The 21,121-nt window shown below is 56.8% G+C and overlaps 1 protein-coding gene across 1 annotated transcript; it reads right to left on the bottom strand.

Annotated features, from left to right (window-relative positions):
- Window positions 1-2,675: 2,675 nt before the first annotated feature.
- TTLL12 (tubulin tyrosine ligase like 12) lies at window positions 2,676-20,759 on the bottom strand. Its single transcript, XM_063075193.1, has 14 exons — window positions 20,502-20,759; window positions 16,653-16,822; window positions 14,731-14,929; window positions 13,768-13,927; window positions 13,548-13,681; window positions 10,553-10,629; window positions 8,852-8,968; window positions 8,542-8,736; window positions 8,031-8,142; window positions 7,146-7,297; window positions 6,650-6,731; window positions 5,475-5,543; window positions 4,747-4,885; window positions 2,676-4,094 (listed from the first exon to the last, which is right to left on the bottom strand). Exons 1-14 carry the CDS (start codon window positions 20,676-20,678, stop codon window positions 3,943-3,945), a joined length of 1,935 nt encoding a protein of 644 aa, XP_062931263.1. The 5' UTR covers window positions 20,679-20,759; the 3' UTR covers window positions 2,676-3,942.
- Between the last annotated feature and the right edge of the window lie 362 nt (window positions 20,760-21,121).

The following is a 21,121-nucleotide window of genomic DNA, read 5'->3' as shown; positions in this document are numbered from 1 at the left end:
AGCTGGGGACGCCAACTGACCCGCTCCATAGGTACCCAGACTCTGGCCAGCCTCACTCCACCACGGGTAGCCCCACAAACACCCAGTCGGTGCGAGGGAGGTGTCAGAGGCCATAAGAACCCCAGCCCCAGCAGAGAGGGCCTCTTTGCTGGCCCTGACCTGCCCGGGTTTGGAAGTGCCCCTCCCAGCTTTGCTCCCCCACTCCAGGCAGCTGTTTGGAGTGAGACAGGGTATAACGCCTGGCACACGGCGGCTGCTGTCTGAGAAAGGGTGCTCCTCTGTCCCCTTGTTAGCCACCACCATCTGTGCAGCACTTGGCCATGCCGCCTCCCAGTGGCCAGGCGCCCCCTGCTGTTGACGAAAGTTACCCGAAAGTGGCAGATGCTCACACTTGAGATCTCGGCATCACCTTGGCAGCCATGACTGTTGCTTCCTCTCTGTTCTCATCTCACCACCTCTGTCCTTCTCCCACCTGCACGTTCAGAAATGACCGGACACTACGGAAAGCTTGGGAAGACGATTGGGAGACAGTTGACTGGGCTCTGCTGAGAGAAGGTGGCTCGTGTCCAGCGGCTGCCGCACGGGGCCCTGCCCTGGCCCTGGCTCCCCGCCCTCAATGCCAGTGGAATCTGATGACCGACAGATAACGATCTGCAGGAATCTAGCAGCTTCTCAGACATGGCACATAGCTGAGCCCTCGGCCAGCTCCCACACCGCTCTCCTGATGCTTACTAGTGCAGAGGAGTTAGATGGGGAACTCCGAGGGCTTTTTATGAACTTAATTCTAAAGTTCTCCAAGACGGTCAGAATTGAGTCCCTCCAAAGCTTGTGCCTCGGACACTTGTCCGAGCACCAGATGGCAGAGAAGTCCTTGCTAGTGATGAACTTACAGGCCAGGCTGTCTCCTGCCCCAGCATGCCTTTTGGGTGTGCACGGTTCTCGCAGGGTGCGGGGTTGCCCTTCGAAGCACCACAGGGCACCTGCATGCGTGCCAGATGCTTAGGACGTACGGAAAGTGCACCTTAAGCGCACTCGAGACTTCTGGGGTCTTTTCAGCAATGCTCATCCAGACTGTTTGGCCCATTCCACAAATTCGTGCATTTGTTCATCTCTAGCAATCAGTATCCCACAACTTCCTACTGGCCACAAAACATACACCACCACAAAAACGCCCTGGAAAAATGGGCAAGAAGAGAATGCATTTTGTCATTTTGGTTGCCAGCTTGCTGCTAATGACCTTGCGATGCTTTCTCTGTTCATAATTAGACAGCACCATCTCCTTTTCTAAGCTGTCACCATCCATCGAGGACTTTAGGTTTCTGACAATTTCCCTGTTGGTCTAGTAGGGAAGCCCATGCCTCTGGTCTGCTCCTGCCAAGGGTAGCTTCACACAGTTGAGGTTTTCTTAAACCCAAGCATTTGCCTCCCTCTCTAGGCCATAGTCACAGAGGACACAAGGCAAGGCCAGTCACACAGCCCAAGAAGAAGGAAGCAACAATGACTCTTAGGGGTTCCTCAAACACTTCAACTTTGTGGTCGGCCACTCTGAACTAGGCAAGTGGAAACCTGCCTCTCCCTACTGAGACTCTACAATACACTGGTGCCTCTGGATGAAAGAGCTGCCATCGCTGGGTGCATTTATGTACCCACAGATCATCACCGAGGACGCTTTCTAAAGTTCACTGTCAGCATCTTGGGTTTTACGTTTAGGATTTCTTTTCTATCACCCTGCAGAACTTTGGTACGATCAGTATTACTACCGGGATTCTCTCAACTCCAAATGTCTGACACTGACAAACTCTGGCTTTTGATGCATTCTTCAACAAAGTGACCAGGGTGCCAGTGAGTACCAGGAAGAAGTATTTGGTGGGATACATCTCCACGGCAACTGCCTCAGCACTTGGAGACGGCTGATCTTCATGACCATGGAGTCCCTGGGTGATGGCCTGCCTTGGGGGTTGTCCGCTTGCACCAATCAGAGGTGCAAGGACATCTAGGAATGGAGAAAAGCACGTTTATAATTAGGGACAGCTGGACCGTATGGTCCTCTGGCTCCAGGGTCTGTGTCTCCTGGGTGTCAGATTTTAGGTGAACTGGGTGCCAGCAAGTGTACCATCCCTATTGTGCTTCTGGACAAATGATCTGGTGCAAGCATCTGTCCCGAGGGGCACAGAAAACCCCACGAGGACAAATGACCTGCAGCGGGCATGTCCTGAGGGGCACTGAAACCCCCCATGGGGTTGCTCCTGGGGCTACTGTGCCTTTATGTTGTGACCTCCCAAGCCACCAGGTGGCGCCACTGCTGCCCCTGCCAGTGTCTGCATCAGCCTGTGGAACCCTCCTGACACCATGGAGGAGGTAGGGGCTCTATTCAGCCCCACCCCCAGGATGAGGCAGTGGGCACAGGGAGGCCACTTGGCGAGTCTGCCTGGTGCGAGCGCTGGAGCCAGGGCTCGGCTCAGACTCAGGCGGCACAGCCAGGATGGGCCCCTCTGCCTGTGCCCCACTTGGAAATGGAACCAGTGCCAGAATCAAGCCTTGGGTTGGGGGACTTGTAGGTGTAAACATCATCTTATTTTTTCTCTCCTTTTCTCAAAGAGTACACCTTGGCATTTGGGTTGTTTTGTTTGTTTTGGCAACAGCAAGGGAAACAGTTCTTTCAGGGCCCCAAAGAGGAAGGGGGCAGATGCCATATAAGGCATACTTTATTGCAGTACAGATTGAGTGAAAAGGACGGATGTCAGCAGCTTTCCAGGGACAGGAGCAGAGAGGAGGCTCCACCCTCACCCTGGGAGCAACAGAGCTGCCTCTGCTATCAAAGGGACTCTTGCTAACAGAGGGCAGCCCACATGTCCCGACAGAGAGGGGACGCAGAACTGTGTGCAGCTGTGCTACAAGGAGGGTCACTTTTAGCTTCAAAAGTGAAACACACACCACCATGCCCAGCCGCAGCATCCTGCACACTGGAAGGCTCTGGAAGCAGCTCCCACCCACCCACCTTCTGTGAGATGGGCCCAGGTGCACAACGGCTACGCAAAAAAATGCTGGCAGCTGACTCCAAATTTCAGAAACAAAATTAGGAAAGAACTAGAATTTTATATTTTCCTCCCATAAATTAAAAAATAACAGAAACTCAACACTTTGACTGTAGACCCAGGTAGATGTCATCCTACTTTAACATAAAGTTTTTGGACTCACGTTCATTTACCAGCCGTCCCGCCTGGTGCCCTGCACCCCACACTTGCCCTCACTCCCCTTACCAGTGTCCTAGCCGACCTCAGACCGGGGCAGGGCCTGTGACCAAGAGGTCAGCCCACGCTTGCCAAATGGAAAGGGAATTGCAACAAAAGGAGAAGGCCTCCCGCAGGGATTTAGCAGGAGGTTTGCTGGTGAAGGCTCTAGTGGGGCTGGGGCGGGCCACAAGGCTACGGCCACCCCAGGCTGTTCTGGGGTCTGTGTCACACAGAGCTTTGCAGTCACAGCATGGAACCCTGACCCCTGCCCGTGGGAGCCAGATGCAGAGAGCAGAACCCTGAGGAAAAGAAACCTGCCTGACCTGTTTGATGCAGCTGAGGAACACCTGGTCCCGCTCCACAGCACCCTGTTCCCCACGCCCTCTGGAAACGCAGCAGCCCAAGGACCAAGCTCTCCTGACACCAGGAAGAAAGCCCTTGGCTGAGCTGGAGACTCATCAATGCACAGGCGGTGGCGAGGGGATGTGGACAGGGCCTTGGGGCACACTCAGCCTGGGGACACCATCACTGTCCTGGCTCTGCCCCACAGTGGGGACAAGCCCTGCACTCCCAGGGTGTGATGCCGAACTATGGCTCAGGAGGGCAGAGGCTTCAGCCCAGGCCAGCTTGGGGGTGCTTTACAGAAGCAGCTCAAGGAACTGAGGTTGGGATCCTGCCCGCATGTACAGGCTCAAGAGACAGCGAGGGCTTAGAGGAGGCGGGTGACATGGCAGTCGTCGGGCTGGTCCAGGAACAGGGTGCTAAAGACGTCGTTGAAGAAGGTGGGGTGGAACCTGCAGGCTCGCTCACAGTCCGGGTTGAAGTTCACCTCCAAGATCTGCGGCTGCATCACTCGCTTCCCTGGTGGCAAAGCATAGAGTGGTGTGGAGGTGGCCGGCATCTCGCTCCTGGGAGGGTGCTGGTCACCCTGGGAAGGCTGGGCAGGGCTACAGTGGACGGGCACAGGGCAGCGCCCAGGACTCAGATCTCCAGGCCTTGTGGGGTGGCTTGGCCTGACACCTACTCCTCAACAGAGCCCAAAGCTGCCTCTGGGCCTTGGGACAAGAGTGTGTCACTTTAAGTTTAGACGTTCAGTTTAGTCAAAAAGGGAAAGCAAAGGTGCAGGGCCTGGCAGGAGCAGGTAGGGACGGGGCCTTTCTCAGGAGCCCACGGGCGCACCCTTGTCTGACATGCAATCTTTCAGCACACACCCCTATTCTGCACGCCCTCTCTCGGCATGCACCCCTGTGCCACACGCACTCTCTCGGCATGCCAGCCCAGCCCACCTGCCCTTCCCTTTTGCACTCTGTGTGGCTGACGTTTCCCCTTCTCGGTGGGTGAACCAGGGCATCCCCAAACCTGGATCTCCTGCCTACATCCAGCCAAAGCACAGCCTGGGCAGTGCTGACCAGGCAAGGAAGTGGCAGTGTCCCTTCCTAACCCCCACCTTCTCCCGGGATTGTGGCTGGCTGCAGAGGACTGGTGGTTTGGATTGTGGGATGGAGCCCCTTACCATCTGGACAGTTGTCCCACTTCAGCATAAGGTCGATGGCATACATGGCCCGGGATGAAGGGTAGTCACAGAGGCCCAAGGGCGGCGGCTTGGCACATGCCACTCGGAAGAGCTCGGTGAAGGCCTGGAAGATCTCAGCCTGGGGATGGGGGATGCTGGTTCACAGGGCTTGCTTGGCCTCCCAGAGCAGCCTCTCAGTACAGGGTTTGCTGCCACTGTCTGAGTCCCAGTGGCCCTAGTCACCTCTCCTACATCCTTCCCATCTCTGAACCTGGTATCAGCCACTTCTGCCCAACACCCACTCTTCACTCCTGGTGTCCACCCTCTGCAAATTCGCCATGTCTCCTGCCTTGGAGCTCCTGTGGCTCCTGCTACACCAAGGAGCTTACACAGCACCAGAAACGCTCACCTCAGGGGTGGAGGCCCAGCCTGTGTCTCCAAACTTGTTTTCCCGGGGCAGACTGATGTCCTCTGGCTGTCCCAGGGGTGACCCAAATGCCCCTCCAGGTCACCCCTCCCTCTAAGAACCCCCTACAATGCCCCACACAGACCCAGAGTGGGAAAGAGGGGACAGTCTTAGCCCACACCGTCTCCTTCACCAGCTAAAGTGAGCAAAGGACTATCCAGAGGAGGCAAAGACCACACTCAGCCCATGAGGGAAGGGGGTGGCTCCTGCCCCAGCCAGGCACCTTCTCCCACCCCCCACCCCCAGTGGGCTCAGGACTCACCTGGACACCAGTCCAGGGAAATTCTGGGTACTGCTTCTCAAATTCGGGGATGAATTCATCATAGTGCACCTGCAACAGACACAGGGCCCATCACACTCTGCCCGGGGCCCCCACGGGGCCTCCTCTGGGTAGGGGCACCGGCCCCTGCCTTGACCTGAAACCACTCACACTTGCCGGGGTCACGGGAGGTCAGCCTGGCAGGAGCCTCTGGCCCCAACCCTTCAGGGTAGAAATGGGAAGCAGGAGACTGGGATTAAGCTCTGGATCTTGCTGTGTGATTCTGGGCAGGCAGACTAACTTCTCCGAGTCCCCATTTCTTCCTCTGTGAAATGAGAGGACGCTCTCTTCCTAGCAAAGTGACTCTGCAGGGCTGCTAGGAGGCTTGAGAGAGACATGGAATGTTGAGGGCTTGGACCCCGTCTGCAGGGCCCAGCCTGTGTCACTGCTGGCACTGGCTCAGAAGTGCCTACGGGGCAGCAAGATCTTCTGGGGCACCTGAGTAAGCTGGCAGTCAGCTCAGAGTCGTCCTGGAAGACAAGCTGGACAGGCCCCTATGGGAACGTAACATTCACACCTTGCTGGACACATGTCCCCATGCACAGGGCGTCAGAGATGAACTCTCGGGATGACACACCCACAGCACAGAGGGAAGGTGCCTAGTACCCTTACTGACAACTTCCAACAATGTTCTGGGGGCCAAATGGGGGCTCTGGGTCCTAGGGACTGGCCTTCAACACAGCCAAGGACAAGAGAGGGACAAGAAGCAAGATGATGCTCAGCCACAGGGGAGTGTGTGTCAGCAAAGCCACTCTGGATCCTCCACTACCTTTCTGCAAGTCCCCTAGAGGACTTCTCGGATGTGGCACAGCAAGGTGCCTCCAGAGTATTCCACATGCGGCTCTGTTTATTAATAGGAAAGAACTAGGAAAAACACAAGAATGACCTGCAGCTACACTTCGCCTCATTGATGATACCCAGCAAATGATGAAAGTTGCAGAAGGATGTGCTCAATAAGATAATACTTACAGAAAAACCTAAATATGCAAAACAACAGTGTGAATTGTTTAGGGACATTCTCGTGCTGGAAAGAATCAAGACACGGCTGGGAACAGAAAGCACACACCAGGAGAGGGAGGAGGAGGTCCAGCAGTGCATGAGCCTGGGTGGGGGCCTACCTGCTTAAGCAACACATCCGGGTCATAGTTCATGACCGTGAAATGCTTCTCGTAGTCATCCAGGTCACTGAGCGTGAAGGGCCTGAGGACAAGCAGACACAGACACACACACGGGTTCCCGAGCCTGCCCATGGGAGGTGGTCACAAACAGAGGCTTCCAGCTGGAGGCTCAGGACAGAAACCTGGTCTGTGCAAGCGGGGTGGCCCCATGGCCCCATTCAGAGCTAGGGTCAAGTGGGCGACATGCTATCTGCAAAGATTCTCTGTAGGTCCTTCACACCTCATCACATGTCGATGCCTGTCTTACGAAGAATGTTTGCGTGCATTCCAGTGGCTGGCATAGAAACTCAAGCAGGCAGGGCAGGAGTCACTGCACTGAAATCGGCTCAGAGGGGTGCTTGCTGGGTGAGTGATGGAGCTCCAGCACAGGACTTCTGACCCCATTGCCCAGCCCTCCCACTCCAGCCCCCCACACCCAGGCATTTCCCCTAGTTACCGGTTGGAGAATCGCAGCCAGAACACGTCATACACAAACAACGTCAGGGGCTTCACCGAGCGCAGCAGCACCACGTAGCGGATGTCAAACTTGACCTTCCCCACGTCTTCTCGAAAGAATAGGATGGGACTTTCAATGTACTTAGACACAACCTGGGGACACAGACGCGGGCTCACTGGTGGATCTCACCTCAGCCAGGCCTTCAGAACAGAGCACCTCGGAGCCCCCGTGCCCCCCGAGCACACTGGGCTCCACGAGTGGGAGCTCCTCTCATCTATGTCCCCCAGGGACGCTCCACCTAGGTGACACAGCCCAGCCACAGCTGCTGTTTACTCCTTCTGCCCTTTCAAACATTTGCCTGTGTCACAGCAAAATTCTTTATGTTCACTTCTACCTTAATTGGAAAAAAAAAAAAAAAAATCCCACCAGTTTCCAGATTTTGAGAGCAAACAGATTCTTACCCATAATTCCACCCACCCCAATCCCACCGTCCAAAGTCCCCAGGTGATAGTCCCAGTGGTACGTTTCTTCCTGGCCTCTGCCCACATGCATGCCACCTTGTGTCCTGCCATACCCCCAGGACTGCTTCTGGATGTCATGTCATCATAAACTCTTTGCCATGGCTCCAGCTCCCTGCCCAGGCTTGGCCACCACCCTCCTGCTGTGTAGGCACACCATGCAGTGCAGCATGTGCTAGGGACCTTGAGGTCACATGCACTTAGGACAGCTCTAATTGAGGTCTTCTCTGCTCTCGGAAATGGGGCTCCAGTCCCAGCTTCTGTGAGCTGAGTGACCCTGAATCACCACTGACCCTCCCCAACACCTGGGCCTCTGGGTGGCCCGCCCGTGCACTGATCACCCCTTGCAAGTGGAATGCGAGGCCACCTTGGGGGTGCTCTCCCGGTGCCGGATGATGCTGTGGAGGCTCTTGGTGATGTGGGTATCCAGGCTCCGGGCCAGGTTCCAGGGCTTGCAGATCCAGTGGTTGTCCTCGCCCCTGGGGAGCAGAGGGGCCAGCTAGGTTGCAGCCTGGGGCCTACCCTCCTGGCAATGCCTCCCCAGGACCCCGGCAGCACAGGGAGGGCAGCCAATGTCTCCTAGGGAGATGTCAGAGGCTGGGCCTCTGGGAGTGAGGAGGAGTCTGCCAGAGCCGAGGGAGTTGTGTTCCAGGTAGAAGGAGCAGCCCCAGCAGAGGCAAGGAGAGCAGCTTATGGCACACGTGGTCTGGTGCAGTGCTCGGTGCCCATGGCTCCCAAGCCTGCAGCTTGCACATAGTAGGCACTCAACTAAGGAGCAGGCTGGGCACAGTATGAGGATTGGTGCAGGATGGGGGTCACAGGAACGTGATGCAAAGTCCCAGGAGTCTCCTCCCGCATGGCTGGGTGCTTGGGCTCACCGTCTCTCCCGCTGCTGGAAGTAGCTGACAAACTGGGGCAGCTCAGTGCGTAGGTTGAAGGTTCGGGGCAGCCAGCGTGGGCCCTCGGGGCCCCCTGCCCGGCGCGCGATGGAGGCCAGGCAGTCCTTTACTGTCAGCAGGTTCTCACAAGGGAACTGGTTCAGCAGCACCTCTGGCCTCTCCTGGCTTAGCCTCCTGCAGGTGGAGGTGGGCATGACTGGCTCAAAGGGAGGATAGGCGCCCTGGGGGGGTGGGGGGTGGGCAGCCAGAGGCTCTGGCTCTGAGGCCCTTGCAGCCGGGAGGCCCTCACCTGTAGTCCTTGAAGTGGGAGAAGTTGTAGAGGACGTCGGCGTCCGCCGCGTTCTGGGTGAAGGTGAAGCGTGGGTGCGTGAGGCTGCTGAGCACCTGCTGCATGTCCGTGTAGACCCTGCGGGGTAGGCCCGAACTAAGCTGGGCCTGGCCCCACGCTCCCAGTAGAAGCCGGACAGCAGCCTGCCCAGTTACTCCCCACCTGTTCTGAAATGAATGAGCCCCAGGCGAGTCCTGGGCTCTGGTCTCTGCCTTGCACAGCCTGGGCTTAGACGCCATCTCCTCCACGTACCTGGTGAAATTCTAACCCAGACCCTCTCCGCCCCACCTTCTCCACCTGTAGGACAGGACCATAGGGTCCGCCTCCCTGTCATTAGGACCAGACAGGATAAGTTGGAATAATAAATGCTGCTTCTTTCCTCCCACATGGAAAAAAAGAGGATGGGTCGACAGCATAATCTGACACAAATATGCTGACAATTTAGCCCTCAGAGAAGGAAGAAGGTGCCCCAGGAGAGTTCTGAAGCCACAGGGCCTGCCCACAGGCCAGCATGTGGTCCCAACAAACTCCTGTAAGCCATCTGCTGGGGGGTGGAGACAGCCACACTTTCAAAGTAATGGGCTGAGTGTGAAGGCAGGAGGGTGGTGACAACCCTGCCTGGCATGGGTTTCTAGAGGGGCCGGGCAGGAGGCAGCCAGCAGGAGGGCAGAAAGGCGAGGGGCTGGACCCCCTGGGTGGGGCTGGACAGTGACTGTGAAGCACGATCAGGAGCAGGAAGCTAAGAGGACCCTGAAGAGGCCTCTGCCCAGAGGAGTGGACTGTGTGTCAGGAAGAGTCCAGGACCAATGGGCTGGACCGTGGCCTCAGGCAGGGGGAGGACGGCTGGGCAGGGGCCAGCAGCGAGGAGCCCCCAGACCCGGCAGGAGGGCACAGCAGAGCATGCTGCCACCCGTCCCTGGCTGGCCCAGGTTTGGGCACCAAGGGAAAAGTATCTCGAGTCTCAGGGAGGGGCTCCCAGGAAGGCCGAGATGGAACCTGCCTGAGCCTGCCCTGCACCAGGTTGGCATGGCTCTCTGCACCTCCGCTTCCTCACCTGTAATGTGGGGCCACTGCTTCCACAAGGGGCCCACATGGGACTTGCCTGCCTGGTCCTCCATAACCCACCAGCCAACCCCTGCAGACTGCTGGGAAGGCCCCCTCCAGGCAGCCCAGGTGTCTATCTAGGTGCCAGCATGTTCACACTGGGCACAGGCTCCCTGGTTTTGGGAGAGGCTGGAGTGCACATGCCTGGCTATGTGTCTGCCTTTCCAGAACCAAAGGAACACAGAGCACCCAGGTGAGCAGAGCAACCCCACGTGGTGGAGTTGGGACACGACCCCTTGGTGCCCAAAGGGGTTGGGGGGACCAGTGCAGGCTGATGCTCCTGCCCAGGGTGCCCTTTGCCCACCACTAGCATCTCCATAGCCTGTCCCTATTTTTAACTTTTAACAGTGAGTTTAAAATCTGCTTTCTCAGGGAAGTCCTGTCAACTCTCCCACTTTCTGTAGCACTTTCTCTGTGATCCTAAGAACTCTAGGATCTCGGCATCTGTCACCATCATGCCCAGGAGCCAGGCGCTGCTCTAGGGACATGGGGACCGTGGTGAGTGTGGGAGAGCGACTGGGGACAAGGCCCAGCAGGAGCAGAGAAAGGGCCACGCACCTGAAGACGTGGTCGTGGGGGTGTGCCACTGGGCTGGTGGCAAGGGGCAGCTTCTCCTTGTTTTCCTCCAAAATGGCCTAGAAGGAAACACAGCGGAGGCGGAAACAGACCTTAAGGAAGGGAGAGCGTGAACACGCCTCCTGGTGCCGGCACGTCATGTTCTGAGGCTACCCTTCCCCATTGCCCCACAGCGAAAGGACACCTCCAACCACCCTTACTCCCACCCCCGGATCCTGGGGCTCAAGGTCCCTCAGTGCTCAACAGTCCTAGTTTGGTATCAAAAGAATGAGGTATAGAACAGATGGTGCTCACGATAAAGAAAGAAAGAAAGAAAGAAAAAAAAACCAAAAAAAAAAAAAAACCAAACACGGAAAATGTTCTAAATCTCCAAATCACACGCAGCTGAAAAGGTGCCAAGCCTGTCCCAGACGGGGACTGCTTGGTCCTAGAGGAGCCCCCAGGGCTGTTCTGAGCTTAAGCAGTGGGATGGTTTAAAACATCCACAGGCCCTAGGCCCGTCCCCGCACACCCAGGCCAGTGCGGAACTGGCCGACGCCCGGGATCCTGAGATGGTGGCCAGGCCAGCCCCGCCCCTGCTCCCCCTGGACGCAGCCTGCAACCAGATCCTAGAATATACTGATCAACCACGGGCGTTTCTTTGGGGTGTGTGACTTATCTGCTCATGCCCTTCACCAAATTTCTGCTTAGGTTTTTCTAATACATTTTTAAGAGTTCTTTTGCAAGAAAGATGTTAATCTTTGTGTGTTTAAAAAAAAAAAAAAAAAAAAGTGGAGAGCAGAATAATGGTTACCAGAGGCTGGAAGGGGTGGGGTGGGGGGAAGATTGGGGTGAACTAATGGGGACAAACTATGCTCTCTGCCCTAAGTGAACCACTGCGCAAGATGTGCATGCATTAAAACAACACACTGTACCCCACAAAAATAAATAAAAATTTTTTAAAAATTTAGGAAAAAAACAAAAAAAAAACATGTCCACAAACTCTTTGACACTCCTTTTGAAAGGCAAAGCCTAAACCCCTCCCTCAAGTGAGGCCTGGGCCTAAGGAGTTGCTTCTCACAAACAGGAAAAAAAGGGAGTGACAGGGTGTGGCCTCCGTAATGAGGTCACGAAGGCTGCGGATCCATCCTTGCTTTCCCTTGGATCCCTGGCTCTGAGGGAGGTCAGCGCCATGTCAGGAGGTCACTCGAGCAGCCCCGTGGAGGGCCCACGGGTTGAGGTGCTAGGCCTCCTGCCCACCGCCAGCACTGCCTTGCCAAGAGTGTGCACGAGGCACGGGGAAGCAGGCCCTCAGGCCTGTCAAACCTCAGATGACGCGACCCTGGTGGGCAGCCTGTGCACCTCAAGAGACACCCCTGGCCAGAAGCCCCTAGCCAAGCCACTCCGAGCTCCTGCCCCACAGAAGTCGTGTGAGATGATAAATGTTTGCTGTTTTAACCCACTAAGTTTTGGAGTAATTTGTTACCCAGCCACAGCTAACCAATACAGGCATGGCCAGGGCCCAGAGCACAGGCCTGATTCTGACGGGTCAAATGGGTAAAAACAATGATGCTTCAGGCAAGGAGGGTTTGGCCTCGTATCTCCTCTTCCTGGCCAGCACAGGCTTCCCAAGGAAAAGTGCTAACTTTAATTCATGTTCCATTAACAAGCAAACACAAGACCAGGAAAAGTTTGTCCCTAAGCCCTTCTCACGCCCGCCCCACACCTCGTTCAGTCAAATGTTCACTAAGCAACCACGAGTTGTAGGTGCCAGGGGCTCTTAAATACACCTCTGAATCAGCTAGAGTGATCTCCTAGTTTTCAGCACGGTTCATTCAATCACCACTGACTTAGACTGAAAGTGCCAACAGGACCACAGCTCACCTCTCCCAATCAGCAGCACTCACATAAGCAGCTAATACCCCTTGGCACTCCTGCTCTAACACGAGTTGACCTGCTTAACCCTTTCCACGATGCTGAGGCACTCATTAAGCACCTGATGCTTGCACATCATGGCACTTTTAAACACAGGGGGCAAGTCCGCAGCCTCCACCCCAAGCTATCACATCACCTTGGTTTTGGATTCTAGCTCTCCCACCAGCTGTGTGACCTTTGGCAAGTTCCTTAGCCTCTCTGTGCTTCAGTTTCCTTATCCTCAGTAAAATGAAGATAAAAACAGAACCGTAAAGTTGTTTTAAGGAACACAGCAGAGTGTGACCATAAGGTGCTGAAGATCAGAGGACAGGGAAAGGAGGCAGGAGGCAGCTGGGGTGTTAACCCCCTGCCCCCACTGACCCTGGCAGTGGCTTTGTCCCTGTAGGCTCCATTTCCTCCCCATGCCCAGGGGCTGCACTCACCCTGGCCCCCTAACCTGGCCAGACACCTTGTACTGGGCTTTGTGTTGACTCACACCATCAGCCAGGCGTTCTGAATGAGCCAGCTAGGTACAGGCAAGGCCCTGCCTGAGGCTGCCCACGGACTGAAAGTACCTTTGTTGTCAGTGACAGTGACAATAGTGACAACTGCTTGTTGAGGATCTGCCTGCCAGGGACTGGGAAAGTCACGTGAGATGATAAATTTGTCTGAAGAGTGTCTTCTGTGCCCCAGGAGGAAGGCGTCATGAGATGAGGGAATGGGGCCGAGCCAGGAGCACAGTCAAGTCCACCTGCACACCCACACCTCCCTCCCCACAGGAGAAGCACCAGCCGCTTGCAGCCCCAGCTCCACCCGACCTCTGAAAGGGCAGGTTCCAACGCCAGGCACCTTGAGATCTGGGTTTGGGGATGGTGCCCAAGGTGTGTGGTGGCTCAGTTCCCTCTCTGACTGTGAGCCTTGTCTCTCGGATGCTCCCAAATCTCTTCTCCACCTCCCACAGCAGCCAGCTCAGGGCCTGGCACCCAGCTGGTATTCAATAATACCTGGTGACTGGATGGGGAACATTCCAGAAGCCACCAGTCAAACAGGCCCAGGGTTGAGGCAGGGGTGGAGTGGGTTGTACCTGGTAGTACTCGGCAGGCGGCTCGGGCGTGCAGGAGCTGAGGTCCAGCATGTCGGCGGGAGCCCAGGGCAGCAGCATGCACTTCCGGATCAGAGGATCTGCCTCTCCGTAGGCAAAGTCCCGGGTCACTTCCTCTGCACCAAGACATGCGAGCCCATCAGAGGGGGGGTAGGCAACCAGCTGAGGCCCATCCTCTAGGGCGGGCGCGCATCTGACTTACCGCCTGTATCTAGGTCCCTCAGGGGCCACAGCAGCGTGTAGGCCACTTGCTGGGGCATGTAGAAGAAGGGTGCGGTGGCAAAGCTGGGCTCATCTGCATGCTGGATGCGTGAGCCAAACTCGTCCATGATGTACCACACGGGAACCTTCTCCTCAGCTGTCTGCAGGCACAGCACATGTGGCAACCCTCACGCATCTGTCCATCACCCGAACATCAACCTTCACTCATCCCTCCACGTCCAACTCACAGAGCTCAGAGAGTCTTCCATGCACCCTGGACCCTTTTACTAGCCCACGGCCTCCTGCACAGAGGCCCTGCCTTTGCAGACCAGGACGCAGGCCCGTGCACTGCAGTGTGACAATTAATGTGCGGAAAGGTATGTAGCCCAGTAACCACATGGATGTATCTGGGCTTGTTTGTGGGTGGGAAGTCTTTGAGTGCAGGGAATGCTTCCTGGAGGAGGTGGCATCTAAGCTGAGATCATGAGAAACAAGTGTGTGTCTTTCCCCAGACTACGAGTGGTGAGGGGCTGGAGTGTGGAGGGTGAGTCTGGAGAAGCTGGAAGGGGTGAGTGTTGACGGCCTGAGAATGTGCTGAAGGGGCTCAACCCTTCTCCCAAGGGTAGCAAGGAACCACCAAGGTCTTTGAAAAGAATGTGACAGAATCAGAAGGGGCCAGGAAAGAGGCAGCTGAGTCACCTTGGCCCAAGGTTAGGGTCTGAGAGGGGCTATGTCCTGTGAGCTCAAAGGCTGGGTGAGCACCTGGGTCCCCAACATGGACCAGCCCCAGGGAAAGAGCGAACAGGCTCCTGATGAAGGCCCAGCCTGAGGGGGTCTCCACAAGCCACAGGAATGGGTTTGCTGTCCTTGACTGGCCCCCCACCAGCCCTGAGGGCATGGGTCAGTGAATGCCCGCGTGCCTGTCTATCCTCCCCTGCCTGGGGCCCGCCTGCCCGCCGCTCACCCCATGGGCCAGCTGGTAGGTCTGGTTGAACTTCCACATCTCTTCCAGCACCAGGGCCACGGCCTCGGCAGTGGGCAGCTCGCCGTGGAACTCGACGCCCATCAGGTTGGCCATGCGGTGCAGCAGCCCCGGCACCTGCTGCAGCTGCTGGCGGGCGTGCTCCACGCGACACGTCCAGGCGTGGTCGATGAGGAAGATGCTGCAGGCACAGGCCACAGGTGAGGCTGCCAGGTGGCACGGCATAAACAGAAATGCGGAGAAGAGGACAAGGCCCAGGGATGTGGCCGGGACCTGGCACCCAACCCGAGACTTGGTCTCCCCAGTTATAACCATAGTTATGCAGTTTTGGAGTCCAGTGGGCCCAGGGCGAGATCCCAGTCCTGCCGCTCACTCCGTGTGGCCCTGAGCAACCTTCTAAAATAAGGCAAGAGGGTTCCCCCACCTCCTATCACCAGGTTGATATGGGTATCAAATGAAACCAAACACACAGCATTCCACCTGCACACTAAGCACTTGTGATACGCAGCAGCAATCACTAAGTGACTGAGACACCACAGAGTCAGGACGAAAACCTAACCCACCCCAGTCGACTGGAAGGCAGGCCCATGCTCCCCACCCTGCTCCCTGCAGGCCTGGCCCACGACCGTGCTCTGCAAATGCAAAAACTCTGCACACTGGGAGGCCAGTGGGCAGACATGCAAAGGAGACATCACAAAGAGCTTGCTTACACCACCCCCCCACAAGGACCCTGGAAGCACCAGGGCCTCTTTGTGGGAGAGGCTTCAGGTCCCCACACATATAGACACCTGCAGCCCACATGTGCTGGTTTCCCTGGAAGAGCCTAGGTGGTCCAGCTGCACAGCTCCCACAAAACCATGGTGGAGCTGTGGCAGACAATAAGGCATTCCCACTGCAGGTCTGAGGCCATGGCTGCCTCCCACCCCACAGGATGGAGTTCTGCTGCACGAGGAGGCTCCAACTGCACAGGTGCCTGATGGGCAGAACAGCCCCGGCATGGACCCACAACTCTGCTCCCCTTTTAAAATCCAAGGAACAGCAGATATTCCAGTTCTTAGGTCAGGTGGCAAGTTCAGAAGTATTTATTGTGCTTGTATTAGATTTTTGGCTTGTTTGCATATCCTAAAGTAAATGAAGATTTGTTCCTGCTCTCACGCTCACAGCTGATGTCTGGACAATGCCATACACAAAACCAGGCCCTCAAAGTTCAACACCTGGGGGTGACCCTGGCAGATGCAGAGGAGAGCTGTGTCCACAGGCAGGGGCAGGGGACGGGCATGGAGTAGCTCGCTGGGGCCTGTCAACAGAAGACTCGGAGGGACAAAAGTCTGGAGGCAGAAAGGCCCAGGAGCAGGTGAAGTAGTGAGCACCTCAACCTCCAAAAACCCAGGACTCCACTCTCCAGCCCCTCCCAAGCCTGGCTGTGCCAGTGTGCGTGGTGTAGGGCTCAGAGACTGTGAGCTCCTGGGGACAGCGTCTGTGTTTGATGCACCTGTACCCAGGCCCGAGTGGCACGGGGCAAGATAGAGCAGGTGCACACAAAGGCTCGCTGCACTGAAGTTAAGGAAGAGGGTGGGCCTGAGCCCAGTGCATGTCGGTGGAAGTCCTTCCTGCATGTTTCCTCATCACCATTGTGATCCCGAGTGAAGCCACAGGGAGGTGCTCTCAGAACCATTCAGCAGGATTACCAGGGACTGTTATCAGTGTTGGTGTTAGCGCCTACGCTGTCCTGAAGCCCTAGTGTAAACACCACGGTTGTCCATACAGGCATGCCACAGGCTGCCGGCACACAGGGAGCACACAAGTGTTTGCAGTTACTGCTATTTCCTCAACAGTAATGGTCTTGGCGAAATCTCTCTGGAAGGAAGCCAGGCCAGTGACTGACGCCCACCCCTGGCTCCTACCTGTTGGGGTCTGCGGCCTGGAGCCCACTCTCGCTGGTCACAATGACTTTGTAGCACAGCTCACTCCCTGGGTTGGGCTGCTTCTCCCGCACTGCTCGTGCTGCCTCGTCGTCATCCGCTTCTACCTCTTCCACTTGCATGATCCCAAACATTTCTCCAGCATCGAAAACCTGGGGGACCAAGCACGGGTCCACAGGGAGTCTGGGCAGGAGGCCCTACCCCTAACCCTTCACTGAGGCCAGGGTTTCGGCTCCGGGAAAAGCCACCAAGTGTGACACACCTGGGCCTGAAGAAAGAACTTGACTCCTTCAGAGAAGCAGGACCCAACATACCCACACCACCTTACAGATGGGGAAACTGAGGCTCCTAGAAACATCACAAAGTCAGAACGGAAACCTAATCCACCCCATTGACTATGACCTGTGCTGTCATCCAAGGCCCCTTGCCCCACGAGATATCATGTTGGAAATGGGAGTACATATATGTGCTGGAATTCATTCCAGTCTAGCCCCTTCCTTTACAGAGAAAATGAGTCCCCAAAGGCGGAGAGGATGGCTCTGGTCACATTGGAGGTGAATGGAAGTCAGCATCATAGCGATCTGGGAGTGCACCCCAATTTCCATCTCACCAGAAGAACCAACCCAACACCAGTGCAGCTGAGGTGGCCCACAGGACAGCCTCCTCCAGCCACGAAGCACAATTCAAGGCCTGCAGAAAACAAGGCCTGAGGTCCTGGGTCAGGGTGGGACAGGAAGATAAAGACCTTGCTCCTGGAGTTTCTCTGCCAAAGTAAAGCAGACAAGTCAGCTTCTTCTTGTGTGCTCCAGAGCCAAACTGGACCGGTCCCAGGTGCAGCCACACTCATGCAGTGTGTCCGTCACAAGCCAGCAAAGGGAGACTTTGAAAAGATTCCAGAGCCAGGCTGTGTGGGTTCAAATCTTGGCTTCACCACTTCCTAGATATGCAACTTTTTCTTAACCGCTCTGTGCCTCGGTTTCCTCATACATACAACGGGAATAACAGAACCTACCAGATGGTTGTTGGGAGGATTAACTGACTACACACATAAAGAATTTAGGAGTCTGGACCACGGCAAATGCCCTGAAGCACTTGCTGCCATCGTTACACTTCTCTGGACTCAGTTTCCTCACTTGTCAAATGGGGGTGTCAGGGGCCGGCCTGTGGCTCACTCGGGAGAGTGAGGTGCTGATAACACCAAGGCCACGGGTTCAGATCCCATATAGGGATGGCCGGTTTGCTCACTGGGTGAGTATGGTGCTGACAACACCAAGCCAAGGGTTAAGATCCCCTTACCGGTCATCTTTTGTATAAAAAAAAAATGGGGTTATCACCCCCCTTCTAGAACAGATGCATGAACAAAAGCAGTGCACAGTGGGGACTTAATGAAGGCTAGTCTCTCCCTAAAACCTGTTTCTCACTTCTCTATTAAAAATGGCAGTTGGACAGTTCTTGCGGGCTGGGTACTGTGGGTGGTGTGAGGATAATTACTCATGATCTTGCCCGGGGAGCTGACAGCTGAGTAAGGTCCAGGTTAGTTGAGAGTATCAGGTAAATTGCCCTGGGTCCTGGAGGGCCTGGGAAGACTTTATGGACAAGGAGACATAATCTGAGGTGAGTTCTGAAGGAAGGGGAAGATTTAAACATGTGGCTCTGGGGTGGTGGAGGAAAGGAACTCCAGGTAGAGAGAGGGCAAGAGCCGAGGCCTGGAGGTAGAAAGGCCCAGGAGCAGGAGGGCTGTGCACTGGGTGAGCAGGCCAGGGACGACCTTGAGGACAAGAGGAGCTTGGGTGCTCTCTGGGAGAGGCTCTCAGGTGGGGAATAAGTGGACTGAGCCAATTAGGTTCTCCTGGAACCCTCACAGCACCCCTACGGAGGCCACTGCCTTCCCCTCCAGTTTGAGATTAGGAAAGAGGCTCAGAGAGCTAGAATCCACACCTTGGGCTTCAACCCCAGTATTCCAAATCCACAGCCTTCTATTCCCAACCCTTACTGGGGAAGTGCAGACAGTATAAGGCTAAGTGATAACAGGACCTGCCTCAAACCTGGCTTTCTCCATCTGTGAAAGGGTGTGGCCACAGGCCCCTCATGGTGGGACTGGAGGAGCACCCAAGGAGATAACGAAGGGGAGTGGTTTTGCAACTGGGAAGTTCGTGCCAACAAGAGCTGACGTTTATTTTTAAAATGCTCCCCATCTTTTCCCAGGGTACAATCTAAGGCAAGGCACCAGGGCCATTGGCCTTGCCAGGGGCTGAAGGGACTCCAGTGCTGTCGGCAGGTGCTTGTTCTGCTGGCATGCCCTCCCCTACATGTGGGCCCATAGCAGCAGGTTTCACTGGGGAGTAATAGCTGCAGGTTTGTGTCTGCAAAGTGGTGACTCAGCTCTGCCCGCAATGGCTTGGGTGGGTCACGGAAAAACACTGGCTGCCCCTTGAAAGATACTGGCAGCAAGGGCGACCTGGGCAGAGGGGACACTATACTCTGGTGACTGCCTGCTATGTGCTGGCCACTGGCTGAAGCTTACTTCTCAGGACACCCCCATGTCCCATCCCGTGGGAGCCACGTTCTCGTGGCTCACCATCCTTGCTTTCCCGATGGAGACCGGGCCATGCTTGTCTACTGCTGGTAGACGCCGGCTGGGCAGAAGACAGGGCATTGCTATGCTGCACTCCTTTCACTCAGCACAGGGACTCTTTTATTCTAACAAACTGGAGTCCTCTTCCCCCTAAGCACAGGCCTGGGACTAGGGCAATACTCAGGAAATAGTGGCAGAATTGAGGGCAAAGGAAATTCACTGTATTGCAAAACATGCTATATTGTGAGGAGGTGCCACTAACACTGTACCTTTTTTTAAAGCAACTATGTTTGGAGCCGGAATGATTGTACAAAGAGAAACTGGGGCTCAGAAGTGGGGGCTCTGTCCAGCAGCCAGGCTCAGGGGACTCCTAGATCCTGGCTGGGACAGCCTCTCCTTGGCTCTGGGGTCCACCCCATCACCACTTCGCTGGTCTCAGCCTGGAAGACAGCGCCCCGAAGCAGAGCCTGGCTCCCGCTAAAAAAAAAAAGGCCCCCACTAGCCCGCCCTGGGAAGGTGCTCTGGCTTCAGCACCTGGGCAACCAACCAACAACCAGGGCCCAGCCCTCAGCCAGGATGCCAGGAGACCTTTTGGAGGCCCAGGTTAGGGCAAGCAGGTGAGCAGAAGGGAGACACCCTCACAAAACGGGAGAGAACCTCTAAACACTTCTCACTAGATTCTTTCTCCATCTCCCCCAACATGTTTTTTTTTTTTTTTTTTTTTTTTTAAGTCTGCAAAAGGAGGGTGACCGGGGGCTCAACTCAGGTGGAGAAGCACAAAAGAGTTCCACGAACCACACCGTGACGCTACACAATTCCCGGGATCCTACTCCGGCCGAGGTGGTGCGCGCACAGCAAGCTTCCGGCTTGCAAACCCGACAGACCCTGCCTCTTCCTGAGCTTCAGTTTTCTCAGCTGTAAAACGGGGGTGACGAAGCTTCCTCCTCGCGGGGCTGCGGTGGGGCTCGATGTCTGGGGGCCCCGGCTCAGGCCCGGCCCGCACAGCAGCCCGAGCTCATTTCAGTTCAGTTCCCACGGTAGCCCCGGCCGGCTCGGGGCCCGGGTACAGACCTCTACCGTCCCCCTGCGGCCCCAACCTCCAGGTCGCTCGTCCCGGCCCTCGCGGCCTCATCACCAAACCTGCGCCCCCCGCGCGTCTCCCCGAGGCCTGGCCACCCGGGAGCAGGCTTCCCCTGCCCGCCGCGCCCTTCCCCCAGAAGGGCCCCGAGCGGTGCCCCCCGCCCTGAGCCCCGCACCTCGTGCTCCAGCTTGTGCAGGAGGCGGCCCCAGTACCGCTCGGGGACCCCCGAGGCGCGCAGCGCCGGGCCGTGCAGCGCCGCGAACTCGGCCAGGGCCCGCGCGCCCTCCTCCGAACTCGGGCCCGGGCTGCTGCGCTCCGCGGGCCTGCGCTCCGGCCCCAGCTCGACCTCCATGGCGCCTCCGCCAGCGCCAGCGCCGACTCCAGTGCCGCCTCAGCCCGCGGCCCGCCCGCCGGCGCCGCCCAGCCCGTCCTCTCCCCGGGCCCGCCGCCGCCCCCCCGCCCGCCGCCGGGCCGCCCGGCGCGAAGCTCGGGCCGCGAGGCCCGCGGAGCCTGCGAGGCCGCGGGTGTCCCTGGGCGGGGTGCGTGCGGGGGGAGGATACGTGTGGTGGCGTTAGTGGCTTGGGGCTGGCCGCGTGTGCGCACGCGCGACTGACGGGGCAGGTGTTTTAATCTCACTCCTCGGGTGGCTGCCGCAGGGGTTGCCGGGAGGGCGGAAATACCGCGTCCCACGAGGTCAGAACCGGAAGAGACTAGGGATGGGCCGGAAGTGGCCCCTGGGGCGCGGAGACGCGGGTGCGGCAGAGTTGCGCTCCCGCCACAGACGCAGTTTGACGA

Source organism: Cynocephalus volans, chromosome 12 (genome assembly GCF_027409185.1).
Source record: "Cynocephalus volans isolate mCynVol1 chromosome 12, mCynVol1.pri, whole genome shotgun sequence".
NCBI classification, from domain to species: Eukaryota; Metazoa; Chordata; class Mammalia; order Dermoptera; family Cynocephalidae; genus Cynocephalus; species Cynocephalus volans.
The sequence above is the reverse complement of the archived record's forward strand: the minus strand, read 5'-3'. Positions and strand labels throughout refer to the sequence as shown.

What these genes read in the sequence shown, in the direction of transcription:
- TTLL12 (XM_063075193.1), bottom strand. Translation starts at nt 20,678, where the DNA reads ATGGAGGTCGAGCTGGGGCCGGAGCGCAGGCCCGCGGAGCGCAGCAGC. An exon ending in CCCCACGACCACGTCTTCAG is followed by an intron (nt 8,969 to 10,552) that starts GTGCGTGGCCCT and finishes CCTACCCCGCAG; the next exon opens with GGTCTACACGGACATGCAGC. An exon ending in CGGATGTGTTGCTTAAGCAG is followed by an intron (nt 5,544 to 6,649) that starts GTAGGCCCCCAC and finishes TGTCTGTTGCAG; the next exon opens with GTGCACTATGATGAATTCAT.